General features: G+C 40.2%; 1 protein-coding gene across 1 annotated transcript; it reads right to left on the bottom strand.

Moving 5' to 3' along the window:
* Window positions 1-4517: 4517 nt before the first annotated feature.
* LOC121953638 (serine/threonine-protein kinase pim-2-like) lies at window positions 4518-7643 on the bottom strand. Its single transcript, XM_042500827.1, has 7 exons — window positions 7580-7643; window positions 6543-6980; window positions 6011-6153; window positions 5608-5829; window positions 5316-5493; window positions 5034-5207; window positions 4518-4609 (listed from the first exon to the last, which is right to left on the bottom strand). Exons 1-7 carry the CDS (start codon window positions 7641-7643, stop codon window positions 4518-4520), a joined length of 1311 nt encoding a protein of 436 aa, XP_042356761.1.
* Between the last annotated feature and the right edge of the window lie 7843 nt (window positions 7644-15486).

The following is a 15486-nucleotide window of genomic DNA, read 5'->3' as shown; positions in this document are numbered from 1 at the left end:
GAAGGCCGTGTAGGCGTGTAATGCGAGTGATAATGGAAAGGTAAGCCCCTCATTTGTGAGAGGTGAGGTGATAGTCCACGATTTCACAGAGGAATTGTGGATTCAAAACTTCCAGATGATCCACTCAACTTTTGAAGAGATATGCGGTGCAATAACAGCTCTTGTAGCTCTCGCTGCATCATGAGAGGGAACCAAGTCAAGCACATAGCATCATGTGACCAAGAAAAGCCCCAAAAGTGTTTCCATTGCAGTTTAGCGAAATATGGCTTTTTCAAATTGCCTGAAGTACCACCTCAAACTCAAAAACTTCTTAGTTTTTTAGAAATTGACATTAGGTGTATATTGTATTCACATTTTCAATTTGCACAATTTTAGGATTAATGGAAGCCTGCCTACTGACATAATCACTGGAAAAAACTTCACTGTAATGCATTAGTGGCACACAACAACATTTTTCTAGCACACATACACACACCAGTACACACAGCCTGCGGTGCCATCTGTGTATTAAATAGTACATGGTGTATGAGAAGTTGTGTTGTGTCAGTAATGTAGGTCTGTCCATCTATTTAAGGCTGATTAATTAGAGCACTTTGAATAAGGCCAGAGAGAGAGAGAGAGAGCACCATTATGAATAGTTAATCTATGTGCCAGTTCTTCAGCCACCACAGGGACTGTGGTGATTTATTGGGCCAGATGACACAGTCTGTTTGTCACACAGTCTGTAAAAATATGCGCCCAGATTTAGTGTAATTCTTAAACTAATTTAAACAAACTTTTCAGGATCACTGCATTCTGGGAAAGATGGGAGACTGAACTTGAAGATCTTATGTGGTTAAATATAAATGTGCAGGCTGTTCTGTTTTGTTATTCATCACTCTCCTCACACTGAGGTGGCAATATATCACAAAATAACCATAATATGTCTACAGAGGCCAATGTGTTTGTCGCTCTATTGGAGCCATCTGAAATCCACCAGTAAGTGTTGTCCCTGGATCAATGACTAACTTGTTTGTCCAGGATTCTCTTCACAACCAACCAGTCAGCAGCAATTCTCGATTGTGATGTCATTCACAGTGTGCTACTCGGACTCCCATGAAGAAAAAAAGAGACTGCCCATTTTAAACCAGCAACTGCACACGGAGATTTGCACGTATTTTCAACCCATTTCAATACTAAATATTTATTTAACCTCTGTTAGATCTATTTCATGGGAAATTAATATGTGTGAAAAAAAGATGCTACAACACTATAAGAGGTAGAGCTAACGTTACCACAAATCCTGTAACATCTGTTTTTCACACATATTTATTTCCCATTAAATACAATCCACAAAGGTTATATACATATAAAAACTTCCCAACCCCCCAATAGTTTGTAGCCTAAATGAAGCTGCATTATAAACAAAGACAAAGCCTTAACAAAAAGAAAATGATTGTAAGCAAAAAACAACTAAACATTTCAGTCAAAAATCAAAACGTAGTATGTTAAACACAAGTAGAAAACAATTAACAAAAAATTGATAAACTATAAAATGAATAACTGTAATAAATGAATAAATAAATAAACAACTGATGAATTCAAACTAAATATATTTAAAAAGATAAATTGATACATTAATAAATAAAAAACAAAAATATCACAAAATAAATAATGAATCAATAAACTAAATCTAAATGTTCGCCTGAATACTGCAGGTAGGAATAATGGAATAGGACTCCGGTTCTATTTTGTGGGTTTTCTCTTTCTGAACTGGGGCCAGGATTTGTTGCATTGTGCTGTACTTTGCATATTTATTGTACAATAAAATAACATTTGTAATACAATTTTCAGATGTCTTTTATGTCATTGAAGGCAAAATTATAACATTCAAATCACTGTTTTGCTTGACAGACTCCCTTTCAGGAAAATCAATTTTTCTCAGCTTTCTAGTAAAAAAGTGGTCTTTTTGATGAAACCAGCCTCTATGTTATGTTATTAAAAAAACCCAAGTCAAACTAAAACAAAAAGTTTTCTAACAGTACAAAAACAATTGATTTGTTTTCTAGGAAAACTAGACTCAAGCAGGCAAACACTCTTTAAGAAGGGTAGAGGAATTACAGTGTATATAACAATACAAACTGATATATTGTCATTTTTACCTTGCACGGCCGCCTCCAGTCCCCCAAATCCCTCAGTGCTCTCAGCACAAAGGGTGGAAGCTGCAATGTCCTCAGTCGAGATCATATCTTCTGGCCTGGATGGTCCTCCCATTTCTGCTTGACTTTTACGCTGAGTGGTGAGCGGTCATTTATCCCTCCTTTTCACATCCTAGAACCTTTTTCTGCATTTCAAGGCGGTTCTGGAGGTTCCGGAAAATGATGAAACCTGCACCGCCACGTCCTCCCATGCCTGCTTTACCTTTGCTGCTTTTGGTGAATTTCTGCTGCTTCTGTAAGTTATTTGCTCCCATGCCACACTTTGCTCCCAGATCATCCACCATTCAATTAGCAAAATGGATTTGGGCACACCCTAAAAGGATTTGTGATGAAGACCATGTGCTATAGATTGTCTAAACAGGATGAGTTGGATAAATTGAACTGAAAAGCTGAGACTCTTGAGTCCAATTTTATTCATGTGGGATGATGTTAGCCCCCATATTATATAAAAAAACTTGACCTATTTTTTTAATTTAAAAAAAAAAAAAAAAAACTATTGTGAGGTCTAAGATATTCAAACCAAATGAAACTTTACAGCCAACAAACAAGAGACCTTGGGCGTTCAGAGGATGTATGGCTCTCCTCATACTGTCTTGTGTAAGAAATGTTATTTCATCTTTCCCTGAATAAGAACAAAAAGTTTTATTTTTGCCCACCACAGTGCTCTAAAGAGGTAATGAAGATGTTCCTATTTAGGAAAACATGAATAAACAAACAAAAAATGTTCCAACTGCAATAAAAAAATTTACATATTTGTTTATATAAAAGACATTTAATGTGACTTATTACTCACCGTGAATGCCTGATGTATCAAATATGATACAAAATGATTTCTATACATGCATTTCTTTTTTCAAAATTTCTCTTTACATTTTGTTAAAAGGACCCATAAACACTTCACTTAAAAAGGAAATTGAATTTTCTGGCAGTTATTTCATGGTTGAGGCTTTACATGGCTGAAATCGGCAAAGATTCATTAAAGCTGGATGCTACATTTTGCATAGTGCAACTCAGTATCTTTCAAACTCGAACCCACTTTTCAGAATCAGAATCAGCTTTATCGGCCAAGTATGCTTAGACAAACAAGGAATTTGGTTTTAGTTAGCTTTGCTCTAAAATTTTGCCCCTAATTAAACCATTTTAGTTAAACAGCAGGCTTTCTAATAAAAAAAAGTTGTCTTAAAGCCAAAACTGAGATAACTGCTGGCATTATCACAACTCATTTCTCAGACATTCAAAAGTCTCTTCTCCAGGAAGAGAGTGAATAATAAAACTGTCCACAAGATGAGTAGCTGTCAACATGACATGGAAACTGAATACATGGTTAAAATCTTGAGACACTCCCTTCGAGGCTTGTGTTTAGTGATACAACTCTGATGTCAAAACGTCTTTGCATTCAAACTTGAATCAAGACAAAAATAAGGTAACCTAAGTTTTTATGGTTCCTCGGAGGTTAAATTTTGCATTTAAACCAACACAAGACAAAAATGTGTACAGGTAAGTTTGATTCTTTTTAAAATTGTTTTAGGGAATTCAATTTTATTTTTAAAGGCCAATTGCTCAAATCACAATGTGTCTCTGTACTGCACACGACATCCCTGTCCTGAGACCCTCACAGTGCACAGTGCAAAAGATGTCGTGTTTACAGCACAGATCAACATTCTGAAATGAGAGTAAAACAGTCAAGTCAATTTTATTTCTAAATCCAATCGCCACAAATTCACAAATTATCACAATTTGCTTCAGAGGGCTTTACAGCTCATGACATCCCTCTGTCCTTAGACCCTCACATCGACTAAGGAAAAACTCCCCAAATAAACTCCTTTAACGGGGGGAAAAATGGTAGAAACCTCAGGAAGAGCAACTGAGGAGGGATCCCTCTTCCAGGACGGACAGACGTGCAATGGATGTCATGAAAAACAACAAAACTACAGTAATGATATAAAAAGAAAGAAACAACAATAGAGATCCCATTGGAGCTCAAGAGACAGGACTCTCGGGGACAACACCTCAATAGGACAGTTAGGCCGGTGGGAACAGGAAACCAGGAGACTGCTGGAGCTCAACAGGAACAGCAGGGGATGGCTGCAACTCAGGAACCTGGTTGTGAAGAACAGGTTAAGGGCTGGATGCAGCTCAAGACCTGATGGCTGCATGCTCAGGAATCCAAGCCTATCAGACTGCAGTGCAGACTTAGAGCTGGGTGACTGGGCATTCAGCAACCAGCAGGCGGCCATGTTAGCAGAAATTTCAAAGAAATTTCAAATTTCAGCAGAAATTTCTTTGAAATTTTTGCTAACATTGTCACCGTCCCTGGCTTTATCTGAGCCAGGGATGGTATTTTAGCTGCAGTAAGGTGGCTCGCCAGTCAGGGTCTTCAATAAGACACTTCCTCAGGAAATCTTTGCAGTCTGGAGAGAGAGCAGGAGATCACAGGTTAAGTTGGTGGCTCAGTGATTCATTGGTAAAACATTATTTTTCAAAGATTTGCGTCTATTTATTTTTGGAATGGTGGGTAACAGAAACATGTCTAATTCGGAGTAATGCAAGTGTGAACTGCAACATATCTTTTTGTTCCTTTAAAATGAGATAAAGCTACATTGTGTGATTTCTTTAACAACGCTAAACTGGAGTAAACAATACATAATCTACAACAGGGATTCTGAAAGTTAATATTCAAAGGACTGAATTAGACCAAAGGTCTAATTCAATTGCAAGTCTGCATGGCTATATACTACAAAACATTAAAAAATACTGCAGTGTATTAAAGTAAAAAATAACATCTTTTGTAATTTCACTTAAATGACCCTTTCAAAATGTGTGTGCATGTCTTACCTGTCGTCAGATTAGGACAGATTTCAACCCCGTGCCGAAGATAAACTGATGTTTCGAAGGTTTCCTGATGGTCCAGCAGGTCGTACAACAGTGCTCCCAGCTGCCACACCGTTGTGGGTTCGGCCTGGTATTGTCTGTCCAGAAACCATTCTGGAGGAGCTTTTGTGAAGGTACCTAAAGTGCATAAAGAAGGACAGAGACAGTCAGAGACAATGGGAATTACAACAACAAAAACTGAGAACAGCATAAGAATCCTTCTTTTGATATTCTAAGATATCATACCAGAATAGCAATAATAGTGTCCACTTGTCACAAGACAACCGCAGCCAAAATCAATCACCCGGACACGTGGGACAGCGGATCCAGTTTCAACAAGGACGTTTAGCAACTTGATGTCCCTGTGAAACACTCCATGTTGGTGCATATCGAGTGCTGCATCCACCATCTGCTTCAGGATAATCTGTGATAGAGTGAAAAAGTAAAATAGATGAATGCATACAGTGGAGTTGAACCTAAACATAATAAATAACTGGAAATGCTGCCTAACTCTTCCTCCTTCACCTAGCTTCTGTACCTTTGCCTCGTCTTCCTGCAGGTATCCTCCTTTGGCCCTGCGGTATCGGTAAAGATCCATGGAAGGTGTTGGTCTCTCCATAACAAGGATCAGTTCCTCCTCCAGATCAAAGCAGTCCAGCAGGGAGATAGCTGCAGATGTCCCAGCTGATTCAGCCCCACCTGCTGCTTTTACCATGAGGGCGACTTCATCGATGACTTTAAACTCCTTTCCATCTTGGACCTAAAGAACATACATTAAATAACATAATCAAAAATAACATCAATGTATACCTTACCACCTTAAATGGGGAAAAAATCTCAATCATTGGCTTTGCATGGTCTGAACCACGCAAAGGTGCTGGCACTAGCATTAAAACATGTTACAGTTGATAGTGTTCAAGAAACCCGAGTTAATCACTTACCACCTCCGTGTAATCGACCAGCTCCTTTGGAATGTGTTTAATAGCCACTGGTGTCATGTCGTTTCTCCTGTAGCCTTCATACACAGATCCAAAACCTCCGCTACCGAGTTTGGAAAGCTCGTAGTATGAGCCTTCAAATTCAGCTGTAAAAAAAAAAACACAAAGAGGTGACGTATTTGCATCAATTTTAGATGGACACTTAATGATGGAAATGTGCTTACCCGCTTCCATGCCAAGATTCAGATGAAAAGCTACGGCTCATGTCTGTATGATAACTTTTGATTTTTGATGAATTAAACAAACAACCTAAAAATTGCTAAATTTTAAACTCTGGAGAAAGGTGGATTTTCTTGACTGTTAACAGAGCATTTTCAGTCTTTGTGCTAAGCTAACATAAACTAAACTAAACTTAGCTAAACTAAGATAACCAACTCCTGGATGAACTAATGGCAACAAGGCCAATGATTAGAATTCTCCAAATTTCAAGCCATGAATCAGGTCTAACCTAACTTCTTTCATACTATCTACTTACCTCTGTTGGTTTTGACTGCAAAGGACAAGTCATACCCTTCTTCCTTTTCTGAGGAGGAAGATGAGCATGATGTGCAGATCTTCAGGCTCAGGCCAGAGGACATTTTTGAGGACCTGTCTGTGTGACTGTAGGCCCTTCTTCTCTGCCTCCGTACTCTGAAACGCTTAGACACCCCACTACTGGGCTCAGTGATGCTGGTGACAGTGCTAGTTCTGAGCTTTTTGTTGGGGTGCTCCTCATCAGTCTCATCGGCCCTCCGCTTATTCCCCCTCACACCTGCACCCTCATCGACAGTCATGACAGGGGAACTGGTTTGGCTCTCAGTATCACCCCTCAGCTTCTTGTCAGAAGGCCCTTCTTCAGTGCTGGCCTTCCTCTTGCTCTTCCTCTCTTGGACATCCTCCATTACGTTGTCGAGTTTGAAGGTGAAGTCCGCAGCTAAAATTAAAACAAAAATAAAGTTAAACACCTAGTACCAGCATTTAAACATGCAATGATTTGCAAATTCTTTCCATCATATGTGAGGGAAATAGGCCTATTCAACACATCAAACTAAAGTGATGAAGAAATAGAAGGTTTGCATTACATGAAAAATGCAGTGCAATAACATGGAATGACACAGGGAACTTACTTGCAAGTCTTGCATAAAGATTATCAATTTGGCAGTAAATAGCTTGTATTTTAACTATATTCAAATGGATATATTTTCAAAAAGATTACCAAATTATTGCAATCATTATTTTAATGAACATTTTACACAATGTCCCAACTTTTTTTGAGTAAGAGTTGTATTAAGTGGCCTCTCGATCAACCTACAGGCATTATACACATTGAAACTTTAAAGGTTCCTCTCAATATTTCTCTAATCCATGTTTTCCCCATGCAATGTTGGATAGTTTACCCATCTAGGCATTTGAAATGTTTTTACTTATTTTCCTAAATCACACATACTTTTTTAGCATCAGAATAAACTGATAAACTAAAATGTCAGACTGTTGCTACCAAACCAATGCCCATCTCAGCTTCATGCCACTTACCTCTAATTTTTCCAAAGTCCGGAAAGTAAAAAGTCTTCGGCTCTTGTGTCGATCTATCAGCCATGATGATCAAATGTTGTTGAAATGAGATGTTTCGAGAAAATGCGTCCTCACGAAGCAGTCAACCCAATGTGTCTCTCAAGTGTCTCTCTGCTATTGTCTGACACTTCTTAAATACACTAATCCGAGATAGAATGCTCTATGACATTGGACGGATCATGATGTCACCTGAAATAAAATGCTTTATGACATCAGGTTCCGTGTGATGTCATGAAAGCATCACGGAATGCAATTTCAATTCTCACACAATTACAAAAAAATTAAAAAAACAAAATCCAAACAAACAAATAAAAAAACAAATAAACAAACCAGTTGTATTAATTTTAATAATATTATGGCAATAAATATTACTAAATACAACAAATGTCCTTGTCATGAAAGCTTGAAGAGCTGACCCAAAACAGGGCAGCTTACCAATGTGAAAAACTACAATAGCAAAATACTCCAATTACATTGTTGTTGTTTTACACTGTCTCTCTTTTACAATTATTGTTTTTGTTTTGTTTGTTCAGTGGCCAGAAAAATAGAAAGCTGTTTTATCTAATGTAATCCAGAACAACATCTTTGCAATACTTACCATCTGAATGACCACCATCCGGCCTGTCAGGAGGGGGAAGCAGTGCTCTATCAACACTGTGTATGGTTGGGACAGTGCGCTGCTGACCTGACTCGGGACGTTGCAGATGGTGGAAGGAATAATTCGAAGACCTTCTCAACTCTCACGACTTCCGGTGAGGAAGCAGGGCCTGGGGACTTGGGAGTGGTCTCTCCCATCTCGGGAGCTGAGGTTGCCGAGGTGTCAAAAAGCTCTTCTGTGGCAGGGCCCCTTCCGTAAGGCCCTGGATGTTGTGGGGCTGTCATGGTTGACACGACTCTGCAGCATTGTGTGGACATCGGGGGCAGTGCCTCTGGACTGGCAGACCAGGGTGGTGGTTCCTCTTTTTAAGAAGGGGGACCGGAGGGTGTGTTCCAACTATAAGGTGGCCCACACTCCTCAGCCTCCCTGGTAAGGTCTGTTCGGGGGTACTGGAGAGGAGGGTCCGTCGGATAGTCGAACCTCGGATCCAGGAGGTGCAATTCGGTTTTCATCCTGGTCGTGGAACTGTGGACCAGCTCTGGACCCTTGGCAGGATCCGTGAGGGTGCATAGGAGTTTGCCCAACCAGTCCACATGTGCTTTGTGGACTTGGAGAAGGCATTTGACTGTGTCCCCCGGGGACTCCTATGGGGGGTTCTCTGAGAGTATGGGGTATACTGATACGGGCCATCTGTCGCTGTATGACTGGTGCCAGGGCTTGGTCCACATTGCCGGCAGTAAGTTGGACTCATTTCCAGTGACGGTTGGACTCCGCCAAGGCTGCCCTTTGTCACCGATTCTGTTCGTAACTTTTATGGACAGAATTTCCAGGCACAGCCAGGGCATTGAGGTGGTCTGGTTTGGTGACCTCAGGATTGGGTCACTGCTTTTGGTAGACAATGTGGTCCCGTTGGCTTCATCAGGCCGAGACCTTCAGCTCTCACGGGTTTGGTTTGTGGGCGAGTGCACCTCCAAATCCGAGGCTATGGTTCTCAGCCGGAAAAGGGTGGAGTGCCCTCTCCAGATTGGGGAAGAGATCCTGCCCTAAGTGGAGGAGTTTTAATACCTTGGGGTCTTGTTCAAGAGTGAGGGAAGGATGGAGCGGGAGATCAACATGCGGATTGGTGCAGCGTCTGCAGTAATGTGGACTCTGCACCGATCTGTTGTGGTGAAGAGGGAGCTGAGACGAAAGTCAAAGCTCTCAATTTACCGTTGGATCTTCGTTCCTACCCTCACCTATGGTCATAATCTCCTATGGTCGAAAGAACAAGATCGCGGGTACAAGCGACCAAAATGAGCTTCCTCCGTAGGGTGGCTGGGCTCTCCCTTAAAGATAGGGTGAGAAGCTCGGAGTAGAGCCGCTGCTCCTCTGCGTTGAGAAGAGCCAGATGAGGTGGCTCAGGCATCTAATTAGGATAACTCCCAGAAGCCTCCCTGGTGAGGTGTTCAGGGTGGGTCCCACTGGTAGGAGGCCCTGGGGAAGACCGAGGACACGCTGGAGAGACTATGTCTCCCAACTGGCCTGGGAATGCCTCGGGATCCCCCGGGAAGAGCTGGACGAAGTGGCCAGGGAGAGGGAAGTCTGGACTTCCCTGCTTAGGCTGCTGCCCCCGCAACCCAACCTCGGCGGTAGAAAATGGATGGATGGATGGATGGATGGATGATACTAATATTCTTTTGACAATAAGTTTAAACATGCGTTTGAAACCATGTTGTATTACATCTATATTCAAAAGGGATTTTTGTAAACATTTGATGAAATATACACGGATCTATTAAGTTCCAAAATTAACTTTTTAGGTGTGAGTCATAAGTGTTTTGTGTGCTTAAAGGTCCAGTTTGTATAATGTAGTGACATCTAGTGGTGAGGTTGCAGATGTGAAACTTTTCCTTTGTGCCACACGTGTAGAAGAACTACACTGGCCGATGTGAAATTGTGAAAATGCTGAGATGCAAATGGCCCTTTGTAGAGTCAGCATTTCATTTGTTCTTTCATTACAAAGCAAACTCAACAAACGAAATCAAATCAAGCACTGCATCATCTGCACCCTGGTCAGCACACATTGACTGGCATTGTCCAGGGATTATTCAATTTAATTCTTTGGTGTAGTAAAAGAAAATATTATAGTCATCTCTATTATAAAAAACTGAAACCATAGAGCACTCAAAATTACTAAAATAAATTCCACCAACACAAAACACAACAACTGAGACAATTTATTCTATTTATTTATTTTTTACACTTTTACAACAGGATTACTGGTGTTTCCAGCAATGTTGCTATAAGTCATTCCACTTAGACTATTCACCTACTCCGAGATTCTCCTATTTTTAGAAACCATTTTCATAACATTACAGAAACATCTTAATACTAATTAGACAAACCAGAAAAAGGGTTGGCAAACCATTAATATAATCAAGACTGGCAAGAAATGATGCAACAGTTGGCTGGGATATCCTTGACACTAGGCTCCTAGCCCTATACAGAATTTGTGTGATATATGACGTAATGTGATGTGATGTGATGTGATGTGATGTGATGTGATGATCGTATCGTATCGTATCGTATCGTATCGTATCGTATCGTATTGTATCGCTTCACATCGCATCGTATCGTATCGCATTGTATCACATCACATCATGTCATCACCTCTTTGGCCGCTACTCTAATCTGGCTGTACAGGCAGCAGGTAAACTAAATGAAGTTGCAAAAAATTTCAATAGCAGAAATGCACATATCAATGCCAGTACCTCAAAACTGTAAACACGGATTGTGGCTTTAATTTGAGCTTGTTTAACTGATTGGTTAATCTTGGCACCAGTCACAGGCAAGCTGTCTGTGGTAATTGGCTGTAAGTGAGCAAATGAAGGTGAGAGGGTGGGACAGTAACAGTGCATGGAGGAGATGCAAAGAGGAGCAGTAGGAGAAGAGGCATGACGGAAGACATGAAGCTGACAAAATGCTGACAAACAGTCGATCGTCTCGTAAACGTTTGAGTAAACAGACGGTGAACAATAGTTCGCATTTTTTGCTTATTTATAGTTATTAGTTGTGTGCAAATGTGCCGGTTGTAAACTAAAGCTAGTGGCGGTGAGTCGCCGGACGACAGGCGCCATGTTTGACCAGAGAGGACTGTTTGTTAGTGAGCTTTCTCAGGAGGATTCTTCTCCACTGCTGGTGTGACAGATTGACTTGTGGTTGAACTGGCGATAGAGACAGATGTGTTTGTTGGTGTGGCCTCTGAGAACAGGCCAACAAACCAAGCCCCCATGAAGTGCGCCACACTCTGAAGCAAAATTTACACAGTAGCCTGAAGTGGAATTACACCGTCACGTGATGCACACTGGCCCAAAAAGACTTTTCCCCATTTGCTTAACACTGATAAAGAGACTTCCTTAAATCAGTGGATAGATTTTTTTAGAGACATGTTGACTTTTCCGAATGCCTTTTTTAATGGCCATTATTAAAAACATTGAGTCCTAAAGATGTAAAATGCGCCATTTTCCAAATATAGAGGTATTTCTTTAGACATAAAATGAACACGCATTGGACCCATGGAACTCCACAGCGTGTATGCGCATGTAACTCTTGGATTCCCTGACACAACACAGGCTTTGTGCCGGCTGTAGTAATGGATATTGTTACAGGATAATGTTACAAGGCACCACCTTTTACTATATTTTTGTGGGCACAACACTTTTTGATTCTGTTAATTTGATTTCTCCGGTCGTGATTACGATATGATTCCCTGATAAGTTGTGTGTGTGTGTGTATGTGTGTGTATGTGTGTGTCAAGCCTCCAGGAAGTGCGCCACCCTCTGAAGCAAAATTTACATAGTGGCCGAAAGTGGAACTACAGCGTCACGTGATGCACACTGGCCCAGAAAGACTTTTCCCCATTTGTTAACATTGGGAAAGAGACCTCCTTAAATCACTGGATAATTTTTTTGAGACATGTTGACTTTTCAGAACACATTTATTTATAGCCATTATTAAAAACATTAAGTCCTAAAATCATAAAATGCGCTATTTTCCGAATCAAGATTTGGAATTCGGTCTTTCTCCATATAAATGAATGCGCATCGGACCCGCCGCACTCTACCGCGTGAAGGCGCATGTAACTCTAAGAGTTTCTGACACAGCACAGGCTTTGTATCGGCTGTAGTAATGGATATTTTTGGATATCCACTACGGATATCCATTATGGATATTTTTTTTTTCAGGCTACCGGTTATCAGTGAGCAGCGCAGAGCACTAGTGACAGTTACTAAAAGGAAGTATTTTTAAAAGTTGAGCTGTGTAATAAATGCAATATTACAAGCACCACCTTTTATTACCTTTTTATGGGCACAACACATTCCGATTCTGTTAATTTGATTTCTCCAGTCGTGATTACGATATGATTCCCTGATGAGTTGTATGTATATGTGTGTGTGTGTATGTGTGTTAGAGAGAGAGAGAGAGAGAGAGAGAGAGAGAGATAAATATACCATTATCTGATAATCACGTAAATATTAAAACCGACAGCGCTTTCGTTATACCGCTGATTAGCTACTGTTGCTAATAAGCTAAGCAACTACAAGAGGAATGCTTGTGAGCAAGCGCTGTTCGCTTCGAGCACTCTGGTCATCTGTGTGAGCGAGCCAGTGAGTTGGAGTCAATGCTCGGGTACACTCGGTTGCACTCACCCGTGTTCGGCTGTCGTTAATCACTTCTACACATGCTCTATGGGCCAATAGATCCGGATATTATACACTTTTCTAAACCAGGAAATAGAGTTTTCTCTGCTTCATGCACCACTGAGCAGCTCTCATAGGATTGAACGAGGTCCTGCCCCCACAGCTGTATCCAGATTTTAATAGATCCATGCGACAAACCAGGAAATAAACATTTTAAAAGTTTCGCCTCACTATCTCATTCATTTATTCATTTATGTATTTAAGTATATTGTGACCATACCTATAGCCTTTAACACTTAACACTTAGCTAAAGTTAACACTTTATAAAAATCCTGTTAACGTTATCTATAACCCTGATCATTTCACTTTTCGACACTTGTGCGTACTATTATACTCATTGCATAACAATTAAAGCTGACAGTCATGTCTGATGTGAATGAAAAAGTATCAGTGAAAACTGTAGAATGTAAATGGGATGAAATACATACACATGTGTAGCTGTAAATATCAGACACAATTGGTGATAGTATCACAAGTTAACTCACTGAGTGCCATTGATGTATATATATGTCATTCAAAAGCCAACGCTTGAGTGCCATTGACATATATATATACATCAAAGTGTGTTTTCGGCGGCTGGCACAAGGGGGCGCTCTATTGATCCCTGTGTGTAATTTTGGGGCTGCTGGGATTTGTAGTTGTAGTACAAAAGACGGTAGATCAAAGCATGAAGTGGAGTAGACGGGATCAGAGAGCAGAGTGATCTGTACAGAGGTGATTCGAAACTACAGCAACAAAGCTACATCAATTCAATATCAGCATAAAATGCCCCCCAAAAAACGGAGAGGGTCAAGTGGCCAGTTTCACCAGCAGACGCTGGAAGAAACTCTCATGAGTGTCCGGTGGGGTCTGAAGCATTTATTTTAAAAAAAATTAGAGTGTTCAAAACAGGCCCGGTCACCTGAATACTGCAAGTAGGAATAATGGAATAGGACTCCGGTTCTATTTTGTGGGTTTTCTCTTTCTGAACTGGGGCCAGGATTTGTTGCATTGTGCTGTACTTTGCATATTTATTGTACAATAAAATAACATTTGTAATACAATTTTCAGATGTCTTTTATGTCATTGAAGGCAAAATTATAACATTCAAATCACTGTTTTGCTTGACAGACTCCCTTTCACAAAAATCAATTTTTCTCAGCTTTCTAGTAAAAAAGTGGTCTTTTCGATGAAACTAACTTCTATTCAACTTTAGATAAATAAATAATGATACATGACAAAAATATAAGATTGACGATGGGTACATTTTGTAAAGAACTAACTGCAGTATTGTGAACAGGCATCAACATGGTTACCTATGTTATCAACCCAAGCCATGTTCATCGCAATTTAATGTAAATATACATGAAATATGTAATAAATCTCACAAAGTTTGGAATTAATTGGTGACATAATGTTACCGTGTGTGAGGCTGTGGTTTCAATTCGGACCTCAGGATGCTCATACTATGGAGAAATCACAAAGTAGGTGTCAATCACTGCTCAAAACACTGCGAACATCAAATCCTTTGCAAAAAGTTCTGTCATAAATCTTATATTTGTAACATTACTAATCTGATGTATAGATGTGAGAGCGTAGTCTATACAGGTCTACTTAGAGGTGAAACATACTATAGTCTGAGTAGTTTATACCCTGCCGGATCTCAGCGTGTCAACTTGTGATCCACTCAGGTTAACTTGTGATACAACATCTGTCCGCCATATATGTTAATTTATAGCCTACTGAAGGCTACAGACATGTATGTATTTCATCCCATTAAAATTCTACAATGTTCATTTATACTTTTTCATTCACATCAGACATGACTGTCAACTTTAATTGTTATGCGATGAGGATAATAGTACATACGAGTGTTGAAAAGTGAAATGATCAGGGGCATAGATAACGTTAACAGGATTTTTATAAAGTGTTATAAGTATGGTCACAATATACTTAAATACGTGAATAAATGAATAAATGAATAAATGAATGAGATGGTGAGGCGAAATTTTTAAAATGCTTATTTCCTGGTTTGTCGGCCTGTTCTCAGAGGCCACGCCTACAAACACATCTGTCTCTGTTGCCAGTTAATTAAACCACCAGTCAATCTGTAACAACGGCAGCGGAGATGAATCCTTGTCAGGAAGCCCACTAACAAACAGTCCTCTCTGGTCAAAAATACATATAACGTACGGGTTAGGGTTAGCTTTATTGCTGTTAGCTTTAGTTTACAACTCACACATTTGCACACAACTAATTGACTATAAATAAGCAAAACATGCACAGAAATGTTCACCGTCTGTTAACTTAAATGTTTACGAGACTATCGACTGTCAGTATTTCTTCAGCTCAATGTCTTCCGACATGATTCTTCTCCCGCTACTCCTCTTTGCGTCTCCTCTCAGCTGTTACTGTCCCGCCCTCTCACCGTCATATCCTCACTCACAGCCAATTACCGCAGGCAGTTTGACTGTAACTTTTGGGCTGGGGCACCAGGCCCCTAAATCATTAAAAAGAGAGCAGCAGATAGCAGCTGGATGAGAAGTCTGTCA

This window comes from Plectropomus leopardus, chromosome 14 (genome assembly GCF_008729295.1).
Source record: "Plectropomus leopardus isolate mb chromosome 14, YSFRI_Pleo_2.0, whole genome shotgun sequence".
In the NCBI taxonomy this organism is placed as follows: domain Eukaryota; kingdom Metazoa; phylum Chordata; class Actinopteri; order Perciformes; family Serranidae; genus Plectropomus; species Plectropomus leopardus.
Note: the sequence above shows the minus strand (reverse complement) of the source record. Positions and strands in the feature narration are given on the sequence as shown.

Coding starts and splice junctions, on each gene's coding strand:
- LOC121953638 (XM_042500827.1), bottom strand. CDS start 7,643: ATGGCTGATAGATCGACACAAGAGCCGAAGACTTTTTACTTTCCGGAC. Junction 6,981..7,579: donor GGACTTTGGAAAAATTAGAG/GTAAGTGGCATG, acceptor TTTTAATTTTAG/CTGCGGACTTCACCTTCAAA. Junction 5,830..6,010: donor TGGTCGATTACACGGAGGTG/GTAAGTGATTAA, acceptor TATGTTCTTTAG/GTCCAAGATGGAAAGGAGTT.